The 27,751-nt window shown below is 52.9% G+C and overlaps 6 protein-coding genes across 6 annotated transcripts; 3 read left to right on the top strand and 3 right to left on the bottom strand.

Annotated features, from left to right (window-relative positions):
* Nucleotides 1–2,774: 2,774 nt before the first annotated feature.
* On the bottom strand, nt 2,775–5,523 carry UCRPA7_6594 (putative aminopeptidase 2 protein; the record flags this gene model as incomplete). The annotated part of the gene is made up of 3 exons (XM_007919131.1): nt 2,775–3,248; nt 3,298–5,206; nt 5,276–5,523. 3 exons carry the CDS (start codon nt 5,521–5,523, stop codon nt 2,775–2,777), a joined length of 2,631 nt encoding a protein of 876 aa, XP_007917322.1.
* A 2,846-nt stretch (nt 5,524–8,369) lies between these two features.
* On the top strand, nt 8,370–9,905 carry UCRPA7_6595 (putative enolase protein; the record flags this gene model as incomplete). Its single annotated transcript, XM_007919132.1, has 5 exons — nt 8,370–8,493; nt 8,551–8,804; nt 8,857–8,948; nt 9,005–9,055; nt 9,110–9,905. The coding sequence occupies 5 exons, from the start codon at nt 8,370–8,372 to the stop codon at nt 9,903–9,905; spliced, it is 1,317 nt and encodes a 438-aa protein (XP_007917323.1).
* Nucleotides 9,906–10,378: 473 nt separating this feature from the next.
* On the top strand, nt 10,379–14,077 carry UCRPA7_6596 (putative checkpoint serine threonine-protein kinase bub1 protein; the record flags this gene model as incomplete). Its single annotated transcript, XM_007919133.1, has 3 exons — nt 10,379–11,371; nt 11,509–11,860; nt 11,910–14,077. 3 exons carry the CDS (start codon nt 10,379–10,381, stop codon nt 14,075–14,077), a joined length of 3,513 nt encoding a protein of 1,170 aa, XP_007917324.1.
* A 216-nt stretch (nt 14,078–14,293) lies between these two features.
* UCRPA7_6597 (putative dna-(apurinic or apyrimidinic site) lyase 1 protein) lies at nt 14,294–15,742 on the bottom strand (the record flags this gene model as incomplete). The annotated part of the gene is made up of 2 exons (XM_007919134.1): nt 14,294–14,703; nt 14,758–15,742. 2 exons carry the CDS (start codon nt 15,740–15,742, stop codon nt 14,294–14,296), a joined length of 1,395 nt encoding a protein of 464 aa, XP_007917325.1.
* Nucleotides 15,743–19,051: 3,309 nt separating this feature from the next.
* UCRPA7_6598 (putative f-box domain-containing protein) lies at nt 19,052–20,897 on the top strand (the record flags this gene model as incomplete). The annotated part of the gene is made up of 4 exons (XM_007919135.1): nt 19,052–19,113; nt 19,174–19,824; nt 20,095–20,773; nt 20,826–20,897. The coding sequence occupies 4 exons, from the start codon at nt 19,052–19,054 to the stop codon at nt 20,895–20,897; spliced, it is 1,464 nt and encodes a 487-aa protein (XP_007917326.1).
* A 2,477-nt stretch (nt 20,898–23,374) lies between these two features.
* Nucleotides 23,375–26,832, bottom strand: UCRPA7_6599 (putative valyl-trna synthetase protein; the record flags this gene model as incomplete). The annotated part of the gene is made up of 4 exons (XM_007919136.1): nt 23,375–23,781; nt 23,841–23,974; nt 24,031–24,199; nt 24,255–26,832. The coding sequence occupies 4 exons, from the start codon at nt 26,830–26,832 to the stop codon at nt 23,375–23,377; spliced, it is 3,288 nt and encodes a 1,095-aa protein (XP_007917327.1).
* Nucleotides 26,833–27,751: the final 919 nt, after the last annotated feature.

Genomic DNA, 27,751 nt, shown 5'->3' on the forward strand with positions numbered 1-27,751 from the left:
CTAATAAACTCGGCAGCGCGTACCGTGGTTTGATCAATCTAAATTGGCACATCTATCAAGCTCCGAACCTGTGCAGCTCGTGCGAGCGATAGGGGAGCCAGGTCTTGTGTAGATCTACTCACTCTGGCAAGCCACAGATGTTGAGTCAGGTTGGTCTGAGAGCACACGGGGCACACAAGAAGGTGGAAACCTAGTATTAGTCTCCGTCATGTCAAGGCAGAACGCCCCAAAGAATTTACATCGACGAGCACAGTGCTTTCGCGACTACACATATTGGCATTTCAAGGTTCCATACACAAATGCTTTCTTCACAAGCTAAGCAAAGGGGGCCTTTTCAACTTCACAGGTTTACCATAATGCCAAGCCAATGTCACACATCACGGGCAAGGGAATAGAATGTGGCAGATGCCGGCGACGCAAAGAATTGGCAAAGTCACAATCAAGGATAGCTAAGCGCACACGGAGGAACCAAGATCACGAGTCGATTCAATCAATAGGCTTCATCATAACTACAATTATTGGGTGGACAGCACACTCACGCATGGATCTGTCTTCTGCACAACACGGGTATAGACATAGCAGTAGGAGATGTTCCACGAGAACGCGAGGCAGAGAGACCATGGGAACTTCACGAAGAAGTTGGTCAATCCATACAATCGCGCCCAAGAGGGTTAATCTTGAACATGACGGTGTTCAGCCGGGGACGGTACAAGCCAATGGGCCGTCAGGTTATCTGACGATATCCTGACGCCGACAAGACCGGGACTCAGAGAGTCAGTTCGTTTGAAGGAAAAGAACAAAACAGACGGGAGACACAATGCAGGCGAGCGTGCTGTTTTGTTCAACTCTGGTTGCTGAATTGCAACTGCTTCTAACAGGGTATTTTGTAACAAGAAGCAACTGCACTTGAGATCACTAGAGAGGGTCAGTCGTCGGGGATGCAGGTGCGCTCGTTACGATGCCTCAGTGTGAGGCCAGCTGGAGTGGGAAAGAATGACCAGCAAGCCTTCTGGCCGATGGCTGACATTACATTAGCCTGGCTCGAGACAAATAGTCAACGGCACAGAGGATGGCAGACATTTCCTATGGGACCCGCTGGCAGTGAAGTAGTTTTGAGTCTGCTGGACATCCAAGTGTAGTCAAGATACCACTGGGTTTGACTGTGGAGATTATCAAGATAAATCCATGGCTGGTGAATGATGAATACGGAAAGTGAAGTATCCATTGGTGGCGAGTTGACAGCTAAATAGTGTGATCGTATTTGTGTCCTTCGTGCGCATGCCAGCCAGGTTTCCGGAGGCCGTTGAAAGTAGTTTCCCTTCGCCTCTATTTTCATAGTGGTCAATCTTGGAGAGATCGTTGTAGTTAGTTGACTGCACTCGCAACTGCCAAAGTGACGAGACCATGGACAACACTTGCCACCTGCCAGCCCCTTTCCTTCCGCACTCTTCAGATCTCTTTACCACAGAAGGAACTACTTAACGCCTAGGGCTGCAAATACACAAATGCAATCGACAGAGTCAATCGACCTTGTCAACTTCTCGTACCAGTCACCACCGCCACGTAGCAGTAGGCGTACTTCTGTTATCATAGCCACACTTGCTGGAAATGAGTTTCCGCTTTCCTTATTCCTTATCTATTTCCACACGTTGTGTACCGCATCAGGCGAACTTTCACCTTTATGGCATGTTGGTCCCAATGGTTAGGTGTCAGATTAAGTCCTCTGATAAAGCTTAGATGGGAATGTGAAGTCAGGCTATAATGTGCACCATTCTTGTAATTTGGAGAACGAGGCTCCCTTCCCCAAGCACTTATTCTACTTTCTCTGGCCCCAAGTAGAACCTCAACATGGCTGAGCCTTGGAAGGACAAGCAAATCATTCACTCGGCCCAAAGCCAAGTTAGGTCGCAAGGCTTTGATCGACAACGGCAACGACCGCCAGTGTCAAGGACCCCCGGTGTATCACAGCCTGTGAGTCTCTATCAAGCCAGAAAGTCGGATATTAAAACCAGGTTGCCCATCCGACGTTCAACCTCGCAATCCATAACAAAGTAGAGCTCCCGCGCCCTGAGGAGGAGCAACAAGCTGGAAATGCGAAAATGATCGCCGATGCAAACAGCAGACGACAGCAGCAATCGATTCCAGCAGGGGCACCCAACAATGGTTTACAACTAGGCTCGATAACTATCAGTATGTAGTCACTGACCTCTACTTGCTTGACATTTTCATGGGTTGTTAACACTTGACGAACAGGCGAAAATAAAGCTACCAGTATGTAGTCATTAGCTTGTATCTGCTTGACATTTATGGCAATCTGTTGACACTTCATGAACAGGCGAAAATGTAGCTGCCTCTAAGTTACAACGTAACTATGTTATGAACAAAGACCTTATAAGCCGAGCGAAGGACGCAGCGATCACGAGGAACGAGGCGAAAGATACAACTCAGAATAATATCATATGTGATGCGGAGACACTACAGATGCTGCTTGCTAATGGAATTGAGTTGTGAAGTCATCTTCACAGTGACGAGTAGCTATCATCAGGGTGGGGAATGGCACAAATAAATTGACAATCATAAGGCGGCTTTCAGGAGGGTTACGCAGAGGGCTTTTCGCCACTGGACATTTATGTATTATCGGAGTAGTGTATGTTGCGCCAACTTGGGCACAAACAAGCTAAATCTAGAGACGATGCTGCCATCTCAGATTGTTCTCAGCTGAAAATGTCAATCGACCCATCTTGATAGATTGCCGGGATGTGTGTGGTCTACGATCACGCACCGTAGCCATTCTCCTTGACCCACGATGCAACATCAGCTCGATCGCGCTCCAGCCACGCGATCTTGGAGCGGATAGCATCCAGACTCTGGGCAAGTGACTGGTCGTAACCCTTAGTGTCCTTGTCCGCGAAGAACTTCTCCACTCGAGCAAGCTGCTGGGGATTTGTGAAGCTCGAGGTGAAAATCGTCACCATAGAGCCGAGCATAGACAGGGCAGGCGGGAGTCTCTTGTAGAGCTCGTCCCAGTTCTCAGTCATCCAATCGAATAGGGCTTCAATACCCTCCGGATGGCTACGTAGGCCAGCAGCAGGCATGTAGATATCCTGATCCTTGACCTCACCTCCAAAGAGCATGCCCAATGTCCTCTGGATCAGCTCGGGGTCCTTAGCGCGGCCCAGGCAGCGCAATGCCGTGTTACGCTCGTCGCTGTTGTTAGACGTCCGGTAGAAGTTGAGAATCTTCTCATACTGCAAAAGTTGTTAGCTGCCAGTCTCACACAAGAGCTTGCGATCTTACCTCTTCCTTGCCGCCATACTTTAGGGCCATGCCGAAGACGCTGCCGCGGATATTCGGGTGAATGGCAGACTTGTCGCCAGCCATATATTTGTTGAACATCTCCTTGGCACTGGTGATAATGGCCTGGTCACCAGAGAGACCGGCACTGCCGAACATCATCGCCTTGAATTGCTGCTGAATATGGCCGTCCTCTTCCGAGAATGTCCAACCCATCGCGTGAGCCTTGGCGCTTACAATTTCTCTCTGGAAAGCTTCTAGACCATCACGAATGGCCTTGTCCTCAAAGATGAAGGCGCTCTGAATAGCGGACAGACGGGCAATGATCTCGTTCCATACGACAAATTCTGACTCCGAGTCAAACCCTTTCAGAAGGCTCAAAACACCAGAGGTTTTCTGGTATCCAGAGACAGCCAGAGCACCTGCATCTGCGATCATGCCAGCGCGATCCTCAATTGGCAGCAGTCCTTCCTTGGCTGCAAGGCCGAGCTTCTCTAGACGCTCGGGAGAGTAAGAGGTACGATAAAGGCTTGTGTGGTTTGCGTTCAGCTTGAAGAATTCGGTGCTTGGCAGACTGAAGTCGGCCTCCCTTTTGTCTAAAGTCAGAGACTCATCAACGCCATCCTTGGTGCGAAGTCCAAGGAAGACGGGGTATAGAACTTTGTCCTCCTCGGGCTTGACGTCTCCAGTTCGCAAGAAACGGTTCTGCTTCACATGGATCGCGTTGTCCTTCTCGGTGACAGTCACCACAGGATAACCGACATTCTTTGTCCATGTGGTCATCACATCCTCTACCTTCTTACCACTGGCGTCAGCCAGAGAAGCCCAGAGGTCGCCCGTTTGTGTATTGCCATACGCATGCTTCTTGAGATATCTGCGAACACCCTCAAGGAAGGTATCCTCACCGAGATAGCTTGAGATCATACGGAGAACGCAAGAACCCTTGGAGTACGAGATAGCGTCAAAGATCTGATTAATCTCATCTGCTTTCTTTACTGGTACCTCGATGGGGTGGCTGCTTCTCAATGAATCCAGAGCCAAGGCGCTTTGGAGTGTATCGGTCACATATGTCTGCCATACCTTCCACTCTGGGTAGAAAACATTGCAGGAGTACCAGGATGCCCAGGTGGCGAAACCTTCGTTCAGCCACAAGCCATCCCACCAGTCCATTGTGACGAGGTTGCCAAACCATTGGTGAGCTAACTCGTGCTGGACGACCTCCGCAACCCTCTCCTTGGTTGCCGCACCGCTGGCCTTCTCGTCAAGAAGGAGATCGACGACACGGTAAGTCACCAGGCCCCAGTTCTCCATAGCGCCTTGAGCGAAATCAGGAATAGCAACTTGGTCCATCTTAGGCAGGGGGAACTCGATACCGAAAACCTTCTCGTAGAACGCAAGAGTCTGGGCAGCGAGCTTAAGAGAGAAGCGACCGTGTTCAATGTCCTGACCAGGTGGTGCGTAGACGCGGACTGGGACACGGAAATCGGTACTCTCAATGTAATTGAGCTTACCGACGATGAAGGCGACGAGGTAGGTTGACATCAAGGGAGAGACATTGAACTTGACAGCCTTCTTTGCGCCGACCTCGGTCTCCGAAGCGACGTCCATGTTGCTCAAGCAGGTCAGGTCCTTCTCGGCGATGAGTGTGACAGTGAATTTCGCTTTCAGGGACGGCTCGTCGAAGCAGGGGAAAGCTCTCCGGGCATCAGTCGGCTCCATCTGCGTGGTGGCCAGGACACCATTGGTGCCATCTGGGTTCTTGTAGCTCGATCGGTAGAAGCCAGCCATCTTGTCGTTAAGTTGGCCGGTGAACTTGATCTCAAGCTGCGCCTTGCTGCCCTTCGGGATGGCATCGGAGAAGTCGAACTTCGAGACCTGTGTGGATTCATCGTAGGTTATCTCCGGGGAGGAGCTATAAGGGGCGAGGTGTCAGCGTATTTGTATAGAAGTAGCGGATATGAAGAAAGGTATAGTTGCTTACCTCACGGTCTTGCCATCGGAGGATACCTTGGCGCTGTGGATGTCCAGCTCCAAAGTGTGCAGGGAAATGGACTTAGAGTCCTCTTCCACATCAAGATCAATGACGACAGTGCCATCGAAGGTGAACTTCTCGAAGTCGGGCTCAAGCGTCAGATCGTAGTGTTGAGGCACGACGTTCGCGGGGAGGAGCTCTCGTCCCTGGACGTTGACCCCACCTCCATTCTCGGCAGCAGCAGCGGTTCTGCACATGGTATTTCGCCGATAGGAACAAAAGCGGATCGGCACGTTGCGCAGGGGACTCCGTCGGCAGCGATTGACGACAAATTGGGGTGAAGCAGGAGAAACAACGGTGTAAGACCTCGCAGCGGGAGGTAGAGAAGCAGTAATCCTGTCGGTCAGTTAGTCGCGGGGTCAGAGGGGACAATTGACTGGGTCGGGCCAAGGCTGGACGGGCTCTGGTCTGGGGACTGCAGCTCGATGCAGCCTCGACGGTCAAAACCTACCGAAAAAGTTTTGCGCCGTGGTTGCGCGACAGGCTCAGCGGCGAGACAGCTCTGGTAACGACACGAGACGAAGAGGCAATGGATATAAGACAGGGCAAAGACATGATTTACAAAGAATGGATGCGGGAGCGAAGCTCCCAGCTAAGAGGTAGATATTACATGTAATGCGGAGTGTGGAAGGTGGTAGCCCAATGTGCCCCGTACATTGATGAGCGACTGACTTAGCTACTGCGCAGCAGAAGCCTCGCGTGACAGAGATCAAGCTGCATGAGGCGTCAATTTGCTGGGGCCCGGGCGCAAGAAGGCAGCCCTGGAGCACCGGCTTGGCGGCTCCCGGCCTATCAACAAACGCTGTGCAGGGCGACCCCCGCCCTGAAGCACCTAAACTGCTCTTATTCCAGAAGGTGGCCGATCTGCTTTCGCCATGGCTACCTAATCCTCCACAATCCTACATAACATGTTATGAGGTAGCAGGACCTCGAATCAACCCAGAACAACCACACTTATGTTCTGTAATATACCGACCTTGTCTGTCTGTGCCTAATATACTGAGGGTGAAAGATGGTGGGTAAGCCTGACGGGTCGGCACCTGCGACCTGGGATCTATATCACATCCACCAGCTCCGCTCCTAGCCGCACCACGCACTGCATCTTGTAGCGTGTTGAGAGACAGGCATCCAGTCTCAGTCGCAAGTGCACGCCTTACATATATCTGCCTAGGTAGGTAGGTATGGCAGCTGTAAGTGCTATTTGGCTGAGGTAGTCAGATCCGAATCGAGAAGGTAGATAGCTTTGCTCAAGGCAGTTGATTTGATTTTGGTGTACCGTTGAGCGACCCTGGCCGCGCAGAGCATTTACTTCAACCCCGTCATCGACCTGGAACGACCAGCTTCAGGTTCAGGGGTCTCGCATCTAGGGTCAGCAATATCGATCTTAGAGCCCTTTCAATACCGATTACTTGCATGACTGAGGCCCATTGACCTGAGACTAAGTGCAGTGCGTACCCATAGATACCTTGCCAGCCGCTACCCGTCATTGAAGTGACATGTTGTTACTAAACGTTTCAAGTCTTCATGGCATTCATATATTCGGTGTGCTCGTCTCGTCAAGATGCTGATCGCTTGTCAAGTTTGCCAATCAAGCTAGTATTACTGATTGATTGGCCTACAAAAATTAGCTATATGATAGCCACAAGCAACCAGAGCCTACTGTGTATATGGTGTGAACTATCAGGAGCAATGACTGGAAAAAGCGTATATTACTTGCCCTCCCAAGTCTCAAGTCTCCAGAGTGGTGGGGCTTGATTAAGTTGTCCTACAACTTCGAGGTTGAGATTGCAAGTGATGTATTTACAATGAGATCATAAGACTGAGCCGCGAGTGGGACCGAACTGGCGGGATGAGAGGTCTAGTAGTAGGTCAACAGCATTAACGAAATAGCGAAAACCCACACCTGTTTTCACCGATCGCATTTCGGCGAAGTGACAGGATGGGTATCTGTGACGACCACCTTGATGGCCTACCAAGTGTCATGCAAACGGACCCCTTCCTCCTCGGACTGGGCGTTGGAATCATGCAATTGGAACAGAGTCTGGACTCATGCAGGATAGCAATCAGAACGGCAATGGGTGCTTCCCAACCGCCGCACATCCGCAAGCCTCTGAGAGATACGAGACTGACACAGTCCAGCTTGGAAGAAAAGTTTTTGCCAGAGTCGCTCCGAGAGCGGTGTGATTCTCGAAGCAAACAACGAGACATTCTGGTCAGTTTATGAGATGCAAGATTTTTCTCTGAGCGTATCGGGCCGCCTGAGCCCTGCCCCGTTTCTAACGTTGGCCCTCCAATGCGGTAGGCTCGATTTGAGGTGAAATGGGTAGCGTAGAAAGTACTAGCCTTCTGTTACAGGAAGTGGGTTTCTTGGATAATGACCAAGCGTTGAGAGGCCATACTCACTAACAGCGATGCAGTAGCTTAGACGGATTGCATCACGGTTGTCACCCCACCAAAATGGTGCAACTTCCTGACATCCCCTCCATCCCGCCAACAAAACATACATACCTACCCCGCCGAGAAGCTCTAAAAAGCACTTCTCTCCCACCAAACACTTCTTGATACCATCCTCCAATTCTGTCTCTTCTCTTGATACACCTGTCTATCACTGCTTAGGATATCATCCCTAGGATCCAGAATATCATCAGGTATGCATCACTTGCACTTTCGCGCTTTTTCTTGATGTGGTCCGCGCTCCTGCACAGGTGTCATCCGCTCTCGTAATGGCCCAATCTCAGCTTTCTCTGAGCTTGCTTGAGGCATTATCGAATTATGACTCCCATCGTGTGGTTTGAGCTATTTTCATTGCCCTCGAAACACATTAAACAGACTATCACCCCTTCGTCCCATCCCTCTGCTTCATTTCCTTGCTCCTCTACTACTCAGGTCGAAATTCGTCTCAAGTCCCACAGGCAGCACTAACCACGCTTTTGGCAGAATCACATCAATCCTCGAGGTTTGTCTCACCATATTTGGGCGACTTGACAATTCATTTGCATGACAATATTCTAACAAGCCGCTCAAAGCAGTCAGATTAGCAAGTATGGCTATCACCAAGGTCCACGCGCGCACCGTCTACGACTCTCGTGGCAACCCCACCGTCGAGGTCGACCTCGTCACTGACACCGGCCTTCACCGTGCCATTGTCCCCTCTGGCGCCTCTACTGGTTCGTCATATCGGTTCTGTGTAACCGGATAAAAAAAGACTGATGGGATATCTACAGGTGTACACGAGGCTTGCGAACTCCGTGATGGAGACAAGTCTAAGTGGGGTGGCAAGGGTGTCACCAAGGCTGTCGCCAACGTCAACGACATCATCGGCCCTGCCCTGATCAAGGAGGGTCTTGATGTCAAGGACCAGTCCAAGGTTGATGAGTTCCTCATCAAGCTCGACGGCACCACAAACAAGACCAAGCTCGGTGCCAACGCCATTCTCGGTGTCAGCTTGGCTGTTGCCAAGGCCGGTGCTGCTGAGAAGGTTTGTGGTAACGGTCTGAACTGACGGAAATCACGGTACTAACTAATGACAGGGAGTCCCCCTCTACGCTCACGTTTCTGATCTCGCTGGAACCAAGAAGCCCTACGTTCTTCCCGTTCCGTTCATGAACGTTCTCAATGGAGGGTGAGTTGAGAACCCGCCCTGGTTTACAATGCGTACAGTGACTGATCACACACTAGATCTCACGCTGGTGGCCGCTTGGCCTTCCAGGAGTTCATGATCGTCCCTTCGTAAGTGTTACAGCTCGGTAAAGCAACTGGAGATACCATGCTAACTCGGCTCAGATCGGCTCCGTCATTTTCCGAGGCCCTGCGCCAGGGTGCGGAGGTCTACCAACTGCTGAAGGGTCTCGCCAAGAAGAAGTACGGCCAGTCCGCTGGCAATGTCGGAGACGAGGGTGGTGTTGCTCCCGATATCCAGACTGCCGAAGAGGCTCTGGACCTCATTACCGAGGCTATTGAGAAGGCGGGATATACCGGCAAGGTTCACATCGCTATGGATGTGGCATCCAGCGAGTTCTACAAGACTGAGGAGAAGAAGTACGACTTGGACTTCAAGAACCCTGACAGCGACCCGACTAAGTGGATCACCTACGAGCAGCTGGCCACCTTGTACGGTGAGCTCAGCAAGAAGTACCCCATCGTCAGCATTGAGGACCCCTTCGCTGAGGACGACTGGGAGGCCTGGAGCTACTTCTACAAGACTCAGGACATCCAGATTGTTGGCGATGATCTGACTGTCACCAACCCCCTCCGCATCAAGCAAGCTATTGAGCTCAAGGCTGCCAACGCCCTGCTGCTGAAGGTCAACCAGATCGGAACTTTGACCGAGTCTATCCAGGCTGCCAAGGACTCCTATGCCGACGGCTGGGGTGTCATGGTCTCTCACCGTTCTGGTGAGACTGAGGATGTCACCATCTCTGACATCGTCGTCGGTATCCGGGCTGGCCAGATCAAGACTGGTGCTCCTGCCAGATCTGAGCGCTTGGCCAAGCTCAACCAGATCCTGCGTATTGAGGAGGAGCTCGGCTCCAACGCCATCTATGCTGGCGAGAACTTCCGCAAGGCTGTCAACCTCTAAGCGGATCGCAGCTTATGCTTGCTATATGGAAATTGGAGATAAAAACTCCAACCTTTAATTAGGGGCGGTGTCACATGGTTAGCTTTGTTCGGAATCGGCTCAGGGATGGCTTATGAAAACGGCGACATGACATAGACAGAGAAAACGAATACTCTACTGAACAGAAATTGAAATGCCTTCGAGGCTGAAAGTGGAGCAATTGACCCTTGCGTGATCATTAAAAAATAGGAACTCTTCTTGAAACTGGTGACTTTGAAGTTGGCTGGCCCGTGCCCAGTTATGTGTTGCCAGAGCAACAGTGTTTCTTATCACCTTATCTAGCTCCAAATATCAACACGAGCTAGGCGCCCCTCGGATTCACTCCCATCATCAATACAGGTAGGGAAAGTCGCAAACAACACGGCGCGCGACTTCAAGATACAATTTGGTTTTGTTTAATATTACACGTCGCGATACTTGCGACCGTCGACACGATGCCGGCGTCCGAAGACCTGATCAACTTCGACGTGATCGAAGGGCAGAAAGAAAACATTCAGGCGCTGCCGAGCGGTCGGTCAGCCAAAAAGCTCGCCGAGCTGTTCTCGGCATCACCGCTACACAAGATGTCAACACCAACTCCGTCAGACACAAAGAACGTCAACGAGTGCATCCGCGCAGAATATGAGGCCGAGCTCGCAAACATCTCCGAGTCGGATGACCCCTTGGATGTGTTCGACAGATACGTGCGTTGGACACTCGACGCATACCCGTCAGCGCAAGCAACACCCCAGTCACAATTACACACACTGCTAGAGCGCGCGACCAAGGCGTTTGTCAGCTCGGCACAATACAAGAATGACCCGCGATACTTAAAGCTGTGGATGCACTACATTCACTTCTTCTCAGACGCGCCTCGCGAGACGTTCATGTACCTGTCCCGGCACAACATCGGCGAAGGTCTTGCTCTATTCTACGAAGAGTACGCAGAGTGGCTCGAGGGAGCTGGACGGTGGGCACAGGCTGAGGAGGTCTACAAGCTCGGCATGGAGCGCGAGGCTCGTCCTGCTCAGAGACTTGTTCGCAAGTTCGGCGAGTTCGAGCAACGACGCGCTCAGCAGCCAGAGGCGGACTCAGATGCGCCATCGTCTCCTGCCCTCCCCACAGTCCGACCGGCCCTGGCTGCGAAAATTGACCCCTTTGCGGCAGCGGCTGCCGCACGGGATCCGCAGGCCCCGAGGCCCAACCACGGCGTTGGCGGACCGGCCGCGAAGCCCGGCAAGTCCAAGCTCCAGATCTTCTCAGACGCAGATACCGCACCGCCGGCGATGTCGTCCACAGGATCCGGATCGAAGGGATGGGACACCATCGGATCACTGGCAGACAGGAAGAAGGAAAACGTGATGGAACCAAAGCCGTGGGCGGGAGAGACGCTTCAGGCTGGTGGCAAGAAGAGCAGCGCTCCGAAGATGTCGATTTTCAGGGATCCGGTAAGCTAACCATTTCCCTTCCCCCATATGCCCACATGTTGATCAAAATAGGACTAATTTGTTGGCGGTTGGCGCTATTTGTAATTCAGTCTCTATCCCAGATATCCAGTTCACATATAACCATTGCCCCCTCAAAGTACCAGGTGACTGTAAATCCTGCAAACGGTAAGAAGGAGCGCGTGTTTGTGGATCTCCAAGCCGTCTATCCTAGCCCGGAGGAACCAGGCACGGAGCTCAGCTTCGAGGAGATCTGGGCGGCAAATCGTGGATGGCTGGATTGCACATGGGAAGACGATGTGCCCGATGAGCTGCCTGCCATTAAGGAGATTAAGCCATCGGAGGTTGATATTCTCACTGAAGCCGTGTCTCAAAAGCTAGTTGTCCATCATGACGTGGTAATGTTAGATGAGAATGGGCGTATTCAGAACTACCAGAAAGACGGCCGGAGCAAGAAAAAGAAGGTGATGGAGGTCAATGAGACACAAATTAGTGAGTACTGAAGCTGCGTCACTCTTTCTTATGGCTAACACCTGAATAGTCAAGGCAAAACTGGACTCTCCGTCTGGCCGTAAGATTCGCAAGAAGCACTCGTCAGAGCCAACCATGACGATACATACCAAGGCGGCAACTGATGACATCTATGATATCTTCAATGCTCCGCTGAAACCAGTTACTCAAGAAGAGGAAGAGAGTGCCAGTGATGATGACTACGAGACGGATGGTGACTACACTAGTGGTGCTGAGAGCACGGGGACGACCAGGCAGATCACCACAAGTGAAGTTGGAGACGATGAGCCAGAAGAGGTTGGCGATGAAGAGACTTCAGACGTCAAGAGTGTGAGCGAGTGGTCTGACTTCTCAACTCGTAAGCATGTCCCAGACCTTGGAGGCGATGAAGACCAGAACGATACGCAAGTCTCAGATCTCATCGACACAAGGGATCCAGTTCCTTCTAGCCCGCTCTTGGACGGGTCAGGGGATGAGGATTTGCGCGAAGACGAAGCCGAAGAAGTCCAGACGCCAGTGGAAGACGAGTTGCCTGCTAGAACGCGGACGACTTTCATCCCAATTCCACCCGAAGATTATGAGCCTCCAACGAGACCATGGCGAGACCCTATTGAGGCGGCTAACAATCGCCTTCCTTTTATGACTCCTATTACGGAGCGGACAGAGTCATCTCTCGACGTCGACCCACCGAGTGATGAGAACTATCTGGCGGCCAAGACTCCTAGTAGGAGAGATGCAATGAGTGCACCTGTTGATGAGGATATCGATCTGGAGCCGCTCAGCAGTCCGCTTCGAGAAATTATCAACGACGCCTCACCGAAAAAAAAAATTTCCCAGCCTTTCTTACAGAAAGCTAAGCCACCAGCTGCTAAAACGGGCGCTACAAAAGCCATGCTTCCAAAGGGGCCAATCGTCAAGGATGCCCAGTGCAATCCCGTGGACGATGTTGTTCGTGAAGAGATCCTGGCCAATATGCAACCACCACTGAGCTCATATTCAGGATTCTACGACAACCGAAAGGAGAAGTACGAGAAAGGAGGTGAGATTCGAAAATATGTGAAGTCAGCTTCCAAGAGCGGCCGAGCCAGCACGGACCGAACTTGCAATATGGGTTTCCCTGTCGTCGTACAGTTTCCAGATACGAGGGCGCAATACACAATTAGGAAGGAACTCGGAGCTGGCGCATTTGCTCCAGTGTATCTTGTCGAGAACTCCTCTCCTGATGGTACCCAAGAAGACGACGAAGCGCCAGTAGCAATGGGCAAAGGTGCCTTTGCTGTGGGTCACAACCAGCGCAGCTCCCTCGAGGCTCTCAAGATGGAGATGCCGCCGTCCCCTTGGGAATTCCACATGATTCGACTCTCCCACACCCGGCTGGGGTCTCATCACCGTGCAACCTCATCGATCACCACCGCTCTCGAGATGCACCTTTATCAAGACGAGGGGTTCCTGTTCCTACCATATCACCCACATGGTAGTCTTCTCGACGTGGTCAACCTCTTCCGTGCCGAGCCGTCCGGTGTTATGGATGAAGCCTTGGCCATGTTCTTCACCATCGAGCTGTTCCGCACCGTGGAGGCTCTGCACGCCAAGCAGATCATGCACGGCGATCTCAAGGCAGACAACTGCCTCCTTCGGCTGGACCCATTCTCGGACCACGACGTACTGAGTAGTCAATGGCACGCAGACGGACGTGGAGGTTGGTCGACCAGGGGCGTGACGTTGATCGATTTCGGACGCGGCATCGATATGCGCGCCTTCACCCCTGACGTCCAATTCATTGCAGATTGGAAGACCAGCGCCCAGGATTGTGCGGAGATGCGCGAGGGCCGACCTTGGACGTGGCAGATCGATTACCACGGCCTAGCCGGCACCGTGCACTGTCTGCTCTTCGGAAAATACATCGAGACTGTCCGGTGCGATGCCGGTGGTCTCGGAACACAGGCTGGACGCAAGTACAAGATCCGTGAGAGCTTGAAGCGATACTGGCAGACGGACATTTGGTCCGAGTGCTTTGAGGTCTTGCTGAATCCCAGCTCATTTGTCGAAAACGAGGACGGCGCAAAGATGCCTGTGCTCCGCTCAATGAAGAAGGTGCGGGAGAGCATGGAGACATGGCTGGAGGCGAACTGCGAAAGGGGTGTTGGCCTGAAGTCTCTTATTGCGAAGGTGGAGGCTTCTGCAAGGGGCAAGAAATGAGTGACGAAAACTAGACCACCTTGTGGAGGAAGATCATGAATACGGCGTTTCTCATATGTTGCATTTCTGGGCCTCGTCGGTGCCGTGGTGGTATCTACTTACTCCGTTTCAGAGCGCCGGCGTTACCTTTACAGATCATACATACCTTATTTATACAAACTAATACCCTAAACCCAACCCTCGAAACGTGACGTACTAAGAGAATGCTCATCATCATCAATCGCTGTCCTCTTCATCTGACTCGGCCTTCTTCTTGCCCTTTCGTTTCTTGGGGGCAGCCTTCTTTGCATCCTTCTCCGCCTTTCTGTCGACCTGGTCTTGGAGCTTGGTCCTCTCAGCAGCCCCCTTTTCCTGAAGGGACTTCTCTTTTGCCTTGAAGTCCGCGCTCTCGGCATCAGCCCCGATGAGGCTCTCGAGGAGCTTGATCTCATCCGCCCAGATCTGCCTGTCCTCGATGACCTTGCCATCGGGGCCTTTTCTGTCGATAGGGGTCTCTAGCACCATTGGTAGGTTCTGGAGAGGCTCATAGTTCATGATGTTGTGGAAGGCCCTAAGGCCTAGAAAGCCTGTGCCGATGTTCGCATGTAGGTCACGGTGAGATGCGAGGGGTGCCTTGCTGTCGTTTACTATTTAAAGGGATTTAGCAGTTGTTTTTTCTCACTCGATAGGGGGGTTCTCACGATGGAACGCCTTGAGGTACTTAATCCCCACGACTTTGTCGAACTCGGCCATCGTGGCCGCAAATGCCTCGGGGCTGCGCAGGTCGTAGCCCGCGGCAAACGCATGGCAGGTGTCGATACATACGCCTACGCGGGACTTGTCTTCCACTCCGGCGATGATGTCTCGGAGCTCCTCGAAGCGAGATCCAATGACATTGCCGCTGCCGCACATGTTCTCAACAAGCGTGATGACTGTCTTTGTCTCCTTGTGTGACTTGTTCAGCTGAGCGGAAATACGACCGATGGCTTGGGGCCGCGGCTCGCCGCCCGTCGAGCCGGGATGGAAGTTGTAAAGACGGATTCCCAGAGCCTCACATCTTTTCAGATCGTCGACGAAGTTGTTGAAAGCCTGTGCGGCCTTGTCGGCGTCCTTCTGCGCCAGGTTGACCAGGTATGAGCCGTGGGGCAGGACGTGCAGCCCAGCCGCGTAATTCTGCTCCTTGATCTTCTGGTGAAAGGCATCGCGGGCCTCATCGGCCAGCGGCGGGGACTCCCATTTACGCTGGGACTTGAGGAACAGCGCAAAGGCGTTGGCGCCGATCTGCACAGCGTTCGAGACGGCGTTTTGCACGCCGCCCGCACCGCTGACGTGCGCCCCGATATACATCGCCCTCTTCAGCGAAGTGACCGCGGTGCGGGATGCGAGTGGCGCCATGTCTTCCTCCTTGGCGGCCTTGCTCTTGCGCTGCTTCTTGGGAGCCGGTGCCTTCGGCTTCACGTCCTCGTCTTCTTCACCGTGGCTGTCGCACTCGTGGTCCTCGGCCTCAGCTGCCTTCCGTTTCCTGCCGGCAGCGGTCTTCTGGATCTGGACCTTTGCTTTTGTGACGGCCACCTTGGTCTTGGCCAGGACGCTGTTGCCTTTTTTTGGGCTTGGAGCGGGTTCGACTTTGACTTTCTCTACGATGACCTGCTTCGATAGAGACTTGCGAGGCGATTGGCGTGCCATCATGAACAGCGCCGGTAGACACAAAGAATTCAATGGAGTATAGGCAAGTCTATCCTCGGCTGCGGAGCTCTCGTCGAAGGAAGTGTATTATCTTTGGATGCGGTTCGGGCCGGTCGTTTCCATGCCTACGCAATTGAAGCTTCGAGGTCAATCAATTAGCTAGAGCCTCCGCGTTTCTCGGACGCGACGCGACTTTCTAGGTGGGGTGGGGTAATTAATGACGGTATAAGAGGTACTACTTAGCGGTAATTTAGAGTATTTTACCTGATCCCTAGCGCTCGGAGGGTCTAAGGGTCCGACTATCACCACTGCTTATAGCAGGCTTCTAGAATTTCTTCTTTCGCGGGCTAAACTCGCCAGCCGATCACCAAGTTGAGAAGCAAAATACATTCACACAAATCTCGGTGCAAAGCTTTGATCCTGTTCCTGTGAGATTTACGATCGAAACTACGGTACCCTATTTTTACACCTGGCCTCCCGAACCAAGCCATTTCCGGTCATGGAGAGAGGAAGATATCACATCGGCAAGAAAAGACGTTTTGCTAGCTTTGACATCTAGATGTTTGTCGCGAGATGGAATTTGCCATCAATGGACGAGCTTATTCACCGTCCGCCCCCAAATGACCCATACCGTATTTCAAGGAAATGAGGTTAAATCAGTGCACAGTCAGCCATCGCTGGGCTGTGCGAATCTCGGATTTGGCAAATTTTAATCATTCCCACCGCACTCAGGGCTTGGCGCTACGGTCAAAGGCACTCGAAAATGATGATACGTTTCTTTGCAGTTGTGGACATGCACTCTGTGGATTTGAGGCGCTCGTGCGTCCCGTCCCTAGACAAGACGAAACACTGCCGCTCCTAGAGGCACTCACCTCGCAGCTCGCAGCTCGCAGCACCAGCAGCGCACGCAGGCGCACCTACACATCCTGCCTGTTTGTGAGACAAGCTGAAGAGGCACGGTGGCCAAGTGCACATGCTGCACTGGCGTGCACACGCCGCAATGGACTCTGCTGAGACTGCTGAGAGTCAGAGCCTCCACACAAGCGTGTGTGTTGTGTGGGCGGAGACAGCTTTGAGCTTGCTCGTCGACAGGACAGAGATGAGCCAAAAATAGCACACGGGTATTCCTTCCTCGAGGTAGGAGAGGATTTGCGGATTTCTTGGGGCAATGGGGCAACGGGCTAGGCCGTGGCTGGGGCAGTCCAGTGATGGGATACGATGCTTATTCCCATCCGTAAGCAAGCAAGCAATCAGGCAAGCAGAAAGGAGGAAGCCTTTCGAGTTTCCAGTGCCTCGGTTTAACGTTATGTTGGAGAGCCTAGCCAAGAGACCCTTCCTTTTCCTATTCTCTTGTTTGCTGACGATGGGGTTTGCAAGCAGCGCCTAGAGCAACTAGAGCATTAGCAGACTGCCTCTCTGGGCATGGCGTCAGGCGTGCCAGCGGCCGGGTTTCCGCTGACGGTCGATCACCCGTGTGCATGAGAAACCTATGGGGAATGAGAGTCGATGCTCCAGTAAAAATACGTTGACGGTGACGCGGCGGGCCTCCGAATCACCAGGCGAATCGCCAGAGGATGGGTCGTTTGGTGGAGGATTGTGATGTATATGCAGTGCGTATGTGATGTTGGTTGTGCTGTGTATGTCTGGAAACATGAGAGAAAGTGTGTGTTTCGGTTTGCCCACCAACGACAGACTCGCCGTCTTTGCGTCTTTCCCGCCTGGGCGCCGCATGCTGTCTGATTGCGGCCACGTCTGAGGTCTGAGCCGACGACCTGCGCCTTGTGCAACCTGACGGCGGCGGCTGCGACGTCAACATGTCTGCTCTGGTTTGGGGTGGCTTGTTGGGCTGTGGCACTCGCTTGGTGTTGTGCCGTATGTACATTTTGGTCCAACGTCGAATGCAGCGCAGTACTGTATCGGATGAGGACTCTTGTACACCTATATGTGGTATATTACCGCAGACTCCCTCGAGACAGCTGGTCTAGCAATGCTGGCTGGTCTGTCCACGTTGTGAGTTACAGTGAGGCTGGTGTTAACAAGACCCTGATGATATTGCAACGTGAGATATTGATTCGATCCAGCAGTGTGATCGATCCGTGTAACGACGCAAGGTGGCCGAAGGATAGACGAAGGCGTCGTGGACGAGAGAGGAAATGATGAGAGCGGGCGACTGGCTGTGATCTCATTGAATGACATCGTTCTTGTCCGGGTAAAAAAACCGCCAAAGTGCGACCCTTCCTCCCTTCTCTCATCTTGCATAACGAACCGAACCCTCGATGGGTGTTGATCGCCACTCTTGCCCACCATCTTGCCCCAGTCGCCAGCGACGGGCGTGCCGATTTGACAGCCAGTCCGCCTCCACTGCTCCGCAGTATTCGTACTTGGTACACGAGCATGCGTGTTCAGCCCACTCAAATCGGCGCTATGCGGGAGGGTGTGGGAAGGCGAAGGTACTTTGCTTATTCCCTGAACGATTAAACAACCTAACCTACCTTCTTCCTCGGAACTACATTTTACTGTATTAGTATCACAGCGAGACATTAGGCACGTACCTTAGGTATATGTGTCGATGATATTGACCCTGACGTGCTGAAGAGACGATTAGCCACTGGCTGCAAACCCCACCACCTCTTTCATTTCTTGCCCAGCAAAAACAGGGCCAGTCCAGTTAGGCCAGTTGAGTTGCCAGCTGATCAGGCCAATGTCCAGCCCAAGCAGGGTGGCTAAAGGTGTTTAGAGCACAATACATAATCAACCTTACAGTGCTGACGACAGTCGAGAAAAGTCGAGACCAGGGTGCCACTCTAGTCTTGCTGCTGGAAAGGGTATACCGGTAGTTGTAGAGCAGTGAAATACCTGAATACCTGAATACCTGAAGAGTGAATGGTCTCAGTGGTGTGGGAGTGTGAGTGTGGTGAAGTACCAGTAGTGGGCTAGCCCCTTAGGGAGACCTCACGCTCCGCCTCGTTCCAGCATGGTTGCATTGTAGGTACGTAGGTAGGTATGTACTTCGTCGGCCGTCCTGATACGTCGCCGCCGCAGACGCTGCCTTTTTGCCGCTGAACACACTCTCAACTTGCAACAAACACAATCAATGAGGAGGCTGTAAATGACGACTGTTCTTCATGGCTTGAGCCCCTTGAGCACCATGAATCCAGTTGCAGACAACATCATCAACAGCAACAGCAACACGCTCTCCCTGCTCTAGGAAAGCAATCGCCTTCCCGTCTAAACCGCCCCACGACTGCCTCCATGGCGGCCGTGAACGAGCATAGTGGACGGCGCTCCTCAATAGAGAAGCGACCCATTATGCCGGACTCCGAACCACAACCCTCCGTCTTCGAAAGGCTGCCCGACGAGATCATCCTACAGTAGGTCTCTCCTAGCGGTCTGTATAGACTGCATCGTGCTAAAGATCTCCATCGCAATAGGATCCTGCACGTCTCCGATCCGAACGCATTCGCGTCTCTGGTTCTCCTTAACTCGAAATGGAGGCACGCCTCCCAACACGCCCACCTCTACGCCCTTCAACTCGCAAGGTGTCCGTCATACTCTGCAAGCCACAAGAACCCGCCCAAGAAGGATGACCTGGAAGCATTGCGGAAATTGTTTGCGCGAGAGGTCAAGAGGAACCTGTTCGAGGCTTACTTGCGGCCGAACCAGACCGTCATCAATCTCGTCTCCAACTCCATTAGCTCCTCATCATGTCCCGGCGGCGAGGGCATGCAGTTCAGCCCCTCGCCAAAGGGCCACCAACTACTCGCATACAACTCGTCTCGCATCTATGTGATCAATCTACAAGGCCCGGAATTAGAGGTGAAGCGGGAGTTTAAGATCCTACGGCGACCCGCTGCGACTTGCATTAAGGATGACGGCTCGCTCTTGGCTGTGCTCTTGACCGAAATGCAGGTCGATTTGTATGACCTCACCCGATCACCGCCGCGTCGAACACAATCTGTCATCCTTGATCACAGCCCTCGCGCCATTGCCCTCTCGCCGTGCGGCACGGTCCTAGCAGCAGCTTACGAAGGTGGAATCGAAGTATCGTCCCTCAATCCGGGCGCCCTGTCCACAGATCGAAGGTCTGTGAAGTGTGATGCTGTGGATTCGCTGTCATTCTCCTTTGACGGGACACAAATCCTGGGCACGACGGTGCATTCAGGCCAGCCCAATACCGTCATCTTGACCGCGCCGTACTACGATCCCGGAAGCCATATGGCGGATGATAACATTAGCTCACTCTGGACTACTTCGATTCTCTTTCCCAATACGAGCCGGGACTGCAGTCATGCTGTTTTGCTTCAAGAATCGAGCCACCAAGACGCGAGTTGGACTTTTACTTATGATCGCAGCTTTGAAACCTTTCGCGCTGTTCGCATCGACGACCTTCGCAACGGCACTACTTATTTCACCGGCCCGATCCCTATTGCTACGTCCCAGTCAAAACTTATTCCATGCACCTTGCCAGCCGCATCATACCATGGCGACCTTGTTTCCGCCGGGTTTCAAGGCAAGGAGGTCTGGCTCTACGGTGTGCCTGAGGATCTCGACGCAATCTCAGACTGCGCAAATGCTGGGACAGAGTCAAGTGGCAACGCAGCTGGCTTGGGTCGTCGCAATAGCGGTCCGGCGATGCGCTCTCCACCGCGGACCCAGGAAGCAGGAGAAGCACGGGTTCCGCAGTGGCAGGTACTCTGCGACAAGTTCCGCAATACCTTTGTCGGGGGCTGCAAAATCACTGAGCTGAATGGCGTGCACACAGTCAAATGGGTTGCTGGCTTTGGGGATTGCTCGCTAAAGGAACGTCTTGTGGTTGCTGCCCGGGGTGTCCTGCCTCCCAAACCGATTACAGAAGATGATGGTATCGACTTCGTGGATGGTGGAAGAGTGACTCTCGTCGATTTTGATTATGGGCTTGAAGATGGTCATGTCACCGAGATTACGATAGAGGTAGGGGCCAAGGAACCTGAGGTGCTGGAGGAAGAGCAGCGTGATATGGACACCGAAGTTGCTATTGTTAGGAGACGGACGGTTGCTCAACGAAGAGGCAATCGTAACGCTGTGTCACGGGCGGCAACTACAGCATCTCATGCTCCCCCTATTCCGCCCGTCCCTCAGCCTCAGCACACCGAAGTGGACGAAGAGGATCCTCTGATTCCGCGCAGGTTAGGTGCTGCCCCGAGACAGCTGGTGCCGGAACAACCACAAGCACCAGAATCTCCAGACGTGGAAACGGAGGCTATTATCGAGGAACAAGAGGCCCTAGATGCCCCTTATTCGCATGCTAGTCCTCGTTCTGGTACCACGCTACGCCGTGCTGCTACTGCTGCCGCTGCCAATCGCCGTCTACACCCTGAACCTGCAACGGCCGCGGGGCATATTCAGTATCGTCGTGCAGATGGACGCGCGGAGCATCCGCATGAGAGCGACGCAGATAACTGGGTCCCTCCACCGCCTCCTTATCAAAAGGAGGACCCTCAAGATTTACCTGCTTTCTTGCGTCACCCGGCAATCACGCCTGTGACTGCTCCCGCCGTTCCACAACAACGGGCGCAAACTGTTCAACCGCCACCTGTTCAAATGCAACAGCACCCGCCAATGCCGCCACAGCCCCCTTGGGTCCAGGCACAACGGTCGAGTAGCCAACCTCCTGGGCCTACCCGTCAGCCCATGGCTCAAGCGCCTGCGCCCCGTCCTCAGAGTCACCAGCGGCTACCGAGTAATTCTACGACAGTCTCAACTCGTACTGTCGATATACCTCGACCATCATCCCAGGCCACAGATATATACGATGTGACTCCGCCTGGGACGCCCCGTCAGCCCATTAACTCCAGATCCACGGTTGCCACACGGAACAATACTAGCGCCAGTGGAGCTATCGCAGCCGGGAGCAACTACGCCCCATCCCTACCGTCTCCAGAGACACCAGCTACCCGCCCAATGGTCCCCCGGATCCTGACTTCACCAGCAAGTTCTCCTGGCAGTCAATTCGCTCCCTCACTTGATCTGCAAATACCGTCTCCGACCTTGAGCAATGTCATGTGGAACTCTCAGCAGCAGGGTGATAGTCCCTATATCAGGAGAATATCCAATTCTCAGACCTGGCCAGCGCCGCCCGCACCCGTAGGAATGCCAGCTATTCTGCCTGCTGGTTATCCCTATTCAGCTCCGCCGACTACCTTTGATGCAAATCAAGTAATTGCTCAGTCATACCCTCCCGCACCACGACCAGACCAACTTGCAAGCCTCCATCAGCGTGAGAGCCAACTCCCGCCACCACGGCGCATGTCTGGTGGCTTTCAAGTTCCGCGTGTGCCTGTCGGCAGTCGAGATGGGGAAAGGGGCAGACGAGTTTCCGGCCAGCAGCAGTTACCGCCTCCATCGACGCACCAGACACAAGGGCGATCGGTTGGACAACCGCTATATCAACCCCAGCCGCAACGTCCACACCAGTCGCAGCCGTTACGGTCAAATCCAATTGACCAGATAACAAGGGCTCCCCCTGTAGAAGACCAGCCACTCATCATCAGTACTCCTAAGGGTGTTACTGGGGCATATGATCCGCCAGATCGTCATGCTTCGACCACTCAACGTACCGAAACTCCCATCATAGCCCCTATTCCTCGACATCCACGTCCTCAGGCTGGGGCTGGACCGCTTCAGCCAACTGTGCAACGGCTGGAGGGCATCTACAGCGTCGCGCCTTCCGCACAGCACCATCACATGGTTCCAACCCAGCCTGGACCGTCCAGCTATCTTTCGGCCCCATCCACCTCGACGGTCCGTCAATCTTCCCTCCACCGCAAACAGTCTCGTGCAGAGCGCAGTGCTGCTAAGAACATGGCTGACGCGAAGCGTCGGGGCTGGGGACGACGGAAGAGCCAGAAAAAGAAAAAGAAGGAGAGAGACTATGATGCCGCCAGCAGTGCGGCATGGACTGATGTCACTTGGTCCTCCGCGGGAGGTGCCGGGTATGGTAATTACGGCATGCAGCAGCAGCAACCACAACACAAGGACAAGAAATGCGTGATAATGTAGCGTTCCGGTACACTGATCCTGATGAGACGGGACAACAAAAACATGTTACTGGATTTTCGGAGCAAGGACGGGATATTTATATGGGACAACTTGAAATATACATTGAGCGTCGCAACTGAAGGATGAGCGAGCGACTGTATTTTGAAAAGGAGAAAAAGTTCGGGGTGACCCGGGAGCAAGCGATTTTGCATTTTTCTTTTACAAGCACCTCCTTAATCATACCCGCTGGTGATACAGGACAGCGGCCAGCGAAAACACATATTGGGAACACTTAGCCACATGATACCACTTTTCCTTAGTCGTTAATATCTACCTATTAGAGGAGGATTGCAATAGTCGGACGAAGCAATGAAATGATATTCCCCATCTATCTGCGCGAAATGGTGTTTGTTTGTTTGTTTGTTTCTTCCTTCATAGCATACAGCACTTCTCTACATGTCCTCATTTGTGTCCTCGATCCCAGCACGCAGAAATGGGCGTTGAACGTAGACCGTCAAGCATCCTCGCAGCAACATCTTTGCAAATTACACGAGAGAAAAATCCAAGAGACAACGGGGGTGGCATCGACCATCTATCATGTATAAGGCCTCACATCTACTCTAGCTTCAGCTGCTTGAACTGCTCGATCGTGCCCTCGAAGCCCTTCGCCTCCGTCTCCAGGTCGACCAGCTTCTGCTTGTCCTGCTGCTGCGTCGCGACGGCCACCTTCTCGAGATAGCCCGGGTCCGTGACCATCTTGCGCTGCTTGTCGATGTTGGCCCGCGTCTTCTCCAGCTTCTTGGCCGCCTTGGTGATCTCGGCGTCGAGGTCGACGAGTCCCTTGACGTGCAGGAACACGGCGGCGTTGCTGCCGACGGGGAAGGCCACGCAGCCCTGAGGCCGCGGCTTGTCGGACGAGAGGACGTCGATGGAGGTGACGCCCTTGCCGCTTAGCGACTTGATGGAGGTCACCTGCTCGGTGGCCGTCTTGAAAGAGCCATCATTATAGGCTTGGATGAAAACTGTAGAGTTCTGAGTTAGTGGAATTGAAGAATGTAGTGGTTGGAGCGTCTTTTCTTACCCTGTCCTGCTTCTTTGAACTCGGCTTTCAGTGAGCGGATACCCTGGGCGCAATCTAGGACGAGCTGGTATGCACTCTCCGCTTCCACATTATGTAGCTTATCCTCGTACACGGGATACTTTGCGAGCATGATACTAATTCACGAGATGTTAATGTCGTCATCAATAACCCGGAATGTGTCTTCACTTACCTCGGGGTGTCATCCTCTGGTCGTCGGGGGAGTCGCTGCCACAACTCTTCGGTGACATACGGCATGAACGGGTGGATCAGGAGAAGGGATGCCTCGAGCGCTGAGTATAGCGTCTGCATGGTCGACTCCTGCTCCTCCTTGTTTCCTTCTTGAAGAATTGCTTTTGAATCTATTTGACATGGTGAGTATGACTAGGTAAATTGAGACGTGGAGCAGTAACCTACTCTCAATGAAGGTATCACACAGGCTGTTATAGATGAAGCCGTAAATTCCGTTCGCAGCCCTCATGAACTCTCTCTCCTCGAGAGTCTCGTTGAGAAGGCCGGCTGCTGAATTCATCTTTGACAAGATCCAAAGCTCCGCCAAGCTCTCTTTTCCATTGAGCGTTCTAGTCTTCTGAGGGACGAAGTTGCTGTCTAGCTTGCCAAGAACATACTTTGAGGCTTGATAGATCTTATTGGCAAAACGACGGTAACTGTGCATGACCTTAATGTCGAAGTTGATGTCGCTGCCTCCAGTGGTGTACGCAGCCAGAGTCATCCGTAGCGCATCAGCACCGCACTCGGGGATGCCTTGCGGGAATGCTGACTTCTGGTAGGCAGTGGCCTTCTTCACCTCACCAGGCGCAAGGTTGCCAGTCAAGAGTTTGGCATGGAGATCATCTAGTGTTATGCCACGGATAACGTCTAGGGGATCAATAACGTTGCCCAGACTCTTGGACATTTTCCGTCCCTCAGAGTCACGGATTAGGGAGTGGGCATACACCTCCCTGAAGGGGACCTTGCCAGTGAGCTTGATGCCGAGCATGATCATCCTGGCGACCCAGAAGAACATGATATCCCAACCTGTTTCCAGTAGTGAAGTAGGATAGAAGTTCTCCAGGTCTTTCGTCTGCTTGGGCCATCCCATTGTAGAGAAAGGCCAGAGACCAGAGCTAAACCACGTGTCTAAGACATCTGGATCTTGCTCGAGTACGAAAGTCTTCCCAGGCAAGGCCTTCTTAGCTTTCTCCTCAGCTTCTTCTCTACTTCGTCCCGAGAACCACAAATTGTCATCGTCCGAGTCCTCGGCATTTTGGCCTTCGATAATGGCCTTGTAGACGGGCGCTCGGTGTCCCCACCAGAGCTGTCTGGAAATACACCAATCCTGAATGTCTGCCATCCAGCGAAAGTACATCTTCTCAGCTGACTCTGGTCGGATTTTGATCTCGCCATCCTGAACAGCCTTGACAGCTTCATCCGCGAGACCGCGCATCTTCATCCACCACTGCTTCTTCAAACGCGGCTCAATAACGTCCTTACTCCTCTCACAGCGAGGGACCTTCATTGGGTTGTCTTTCTTGTCAACATAGAGTCCGAGCTTCTTGAGGTCATCCTGCAGTGTGTATCTGACGTCAAACCTCTTCTGTCCCTTGTATGGGCCGGCATTGTCGTTCATCAGACCATCATCAGTCAGGATGTTGATAAACTCAAGATTGTGTTTTTGTCCTAGATTGAAATCGTTGGGATCGTGCGCCGGGGTCAGCTTGACTGCACCGGTACCAAACTCCATATCGACATACGAGTCCGCAACGATAGGTAGTTTACGGCCCTCGATAAAAGGATGAACGGCATATTTCCCAACCAAGTGGGTGTAGCGCTTGTCATCTGGGTGAACAGCGATACCAGTATCACCGAGCATAGTCTCAATACGAGTAGTAGCGACCTCGATCTTCTCGTCACTGCCTTCGATGGGGTACTGGAAATGTATAATGACACCGAATTCGACCTTCTTATCGTAGCCTGGAACGTCGAGGAGGGTTCTTCCGCTAAGCTCCTTATTCTCCACCTCGAGATTACTCAGAGCAGTGCTCAGGGCTGAGCACCAGTTGACGAGTCGATTTGCTCTGTAAATGATCTTCTCCTCATGCAAGCGAACGAAGTGCTCCTTAACGGCAGCAGTAAGATTCTCGTCCATCGTGAATGCCTCACGGCTCCAGTCGAGGGAGCATCCCATTTTGCGGAAGGCGTTTGTGATTCTCTTGTGATATTCCTCCTTCCAGTCCCAGACAGTCTCGACGAATTTTTCTCTCCCGAGATCATGACGGGTCTGTTGTGTTCTTCGCCAGAGCATCTTCTCGACGACGCTTTGTGTGGCAATACCAGCATGATCGGTTCCTGGTAACCATAGTGTCGTCTTCCCAAGCATTCTCTGCCACCTGGTAAGGATATCTTCTAGGGAATTGCCCAGCGCGTGGCCCATGTGAAGGGCACCAGTCACGTTGGGTGGCGGCACAACGATAACAAAGGAACCTTCAGGCTTGACTTTGCCCTCTGCAGTGAGCTGCGGCTTGTAAAAGCCTTGCTTCTCCCACCACTCGCCCCATGCAGACTCGACAGCCACGGGGTTATATGCCTTGTAGTAGGGGTCGTCGAAGCTCTTAATTTGCTTCTTCTCCCCAAGAGTGGTCTCCTCCACGTACTCGGGCAGAACCTCCTCCTCCTTCTTCTCTTTCTTCTCCTTTGCCTTGCTAGGCGCCGCCGCCGGGGCAGCTTGTGCAGCAGTTTTCTTCTGCTGGAACTTGGCCAGCTTCTCTGCTTTCTTCCTCTCTTTTTCCAGCTCCTTCTCGGTCTTCACCTTAGCCGGGGCGGTCGAAGCGGCGCCAGCATCTTGGCCAGACGCATGGGTGCCGGTAGAACCGCTGGTCGACACGTTTTGGACGGTGGCCTTGGTCTCGGGAGAGACAGCCGGGGGAGGAGGGCCCTCCTTCTGAGGCCCGTCGGGGGCACCGATTGGGTTGCCTCGCGCGCTGTTTGTTGCCATTGTGAGTCGCGGGTGGTAAGAACTTCGTCTGAGGGGTGACGAGCGCACCAGAAGTGCACGTAAAACCTGGCGGGACAACGTTTTGGCGTTCAATGGCTAAATGAAGGGAGTGGGCCGGTTGAGGAGGACGAAGTTGACTCTTAAATATCTCTGTCCTCCTAAGACTCAGAAGTTGTAAGAGTCATAAATTTTGCCCTAAAACACCGCACTCGAGCCACACATGTTTTGGAGCTGCAGCCACACATGGCGGGGTGTTCGGCGGGAGAAGCTTGTTAGGCACAGCACAAGCGGGCGAGCTTGGCCAGCCGGGGGCTAGCTCCAGCACTGTCAAAGTTGTAATTAGAATGCTTAGCACGGGTTGCTCCACGAACAGCTAACAAGTCGGTAAAGGAAGAGACTGCTTTCGTCGACTCGGGCTCTTCTAACTGATGTCTGATCAGAGCTGTAATAAACATGCTTCTGACGGCTTCTTGCCGTTCATTTACGTCCAAGCCAGTGTTGCATAGATTGACAAGGCGGCTAGCCACCCATGCGACCAATAGTACCGCCAATGATAGATTTTCCATCGTCATCAATGGATCGGTTTCTAAGGTCAATCCAGCATTGCCCATGAAAGAATCAATGGCTGACACTCTCGACAGCATCATGTTATAGATCATGTAACACAGCAAAGGGATTCTGTAACAGCCGCCCTGAGCCAACGTCAAACTGATGCCGTTGTTGTACTGGCCTCTCGCGATCTTGCGGCATGGCTCGACGATGACTCATTCATGTCTGCTCTTTTACAGCAGTCGTTTCCGGATCCTTCTCAAAATGATGCATCCGCAGGAGAGATCAGTGTCCTGGCTGCTGTGGTAGATGGGCTTTCCCCATCTCGGCAATTTGGCGAGCCACAAAGCGGCTTTTCTGTGCTAAAAGG

The sequence above is a fragment of the Phaeoacremonium minimum genome (genome assembly GCF_000392275.1).
Source record: "Phaeoacremonium minimum UCRPA7 unplaced genomic scaffold PA7_03_scaffold_479, whole genome shotgun sequence".
NCBI classification, from domain to species: Eukaryota; Fungi; Ascomycota; class Sordariomycetes; order Togniniales; family Togniniaceae; genus Phaeoacremonium; species Phaeoacremonium minimum.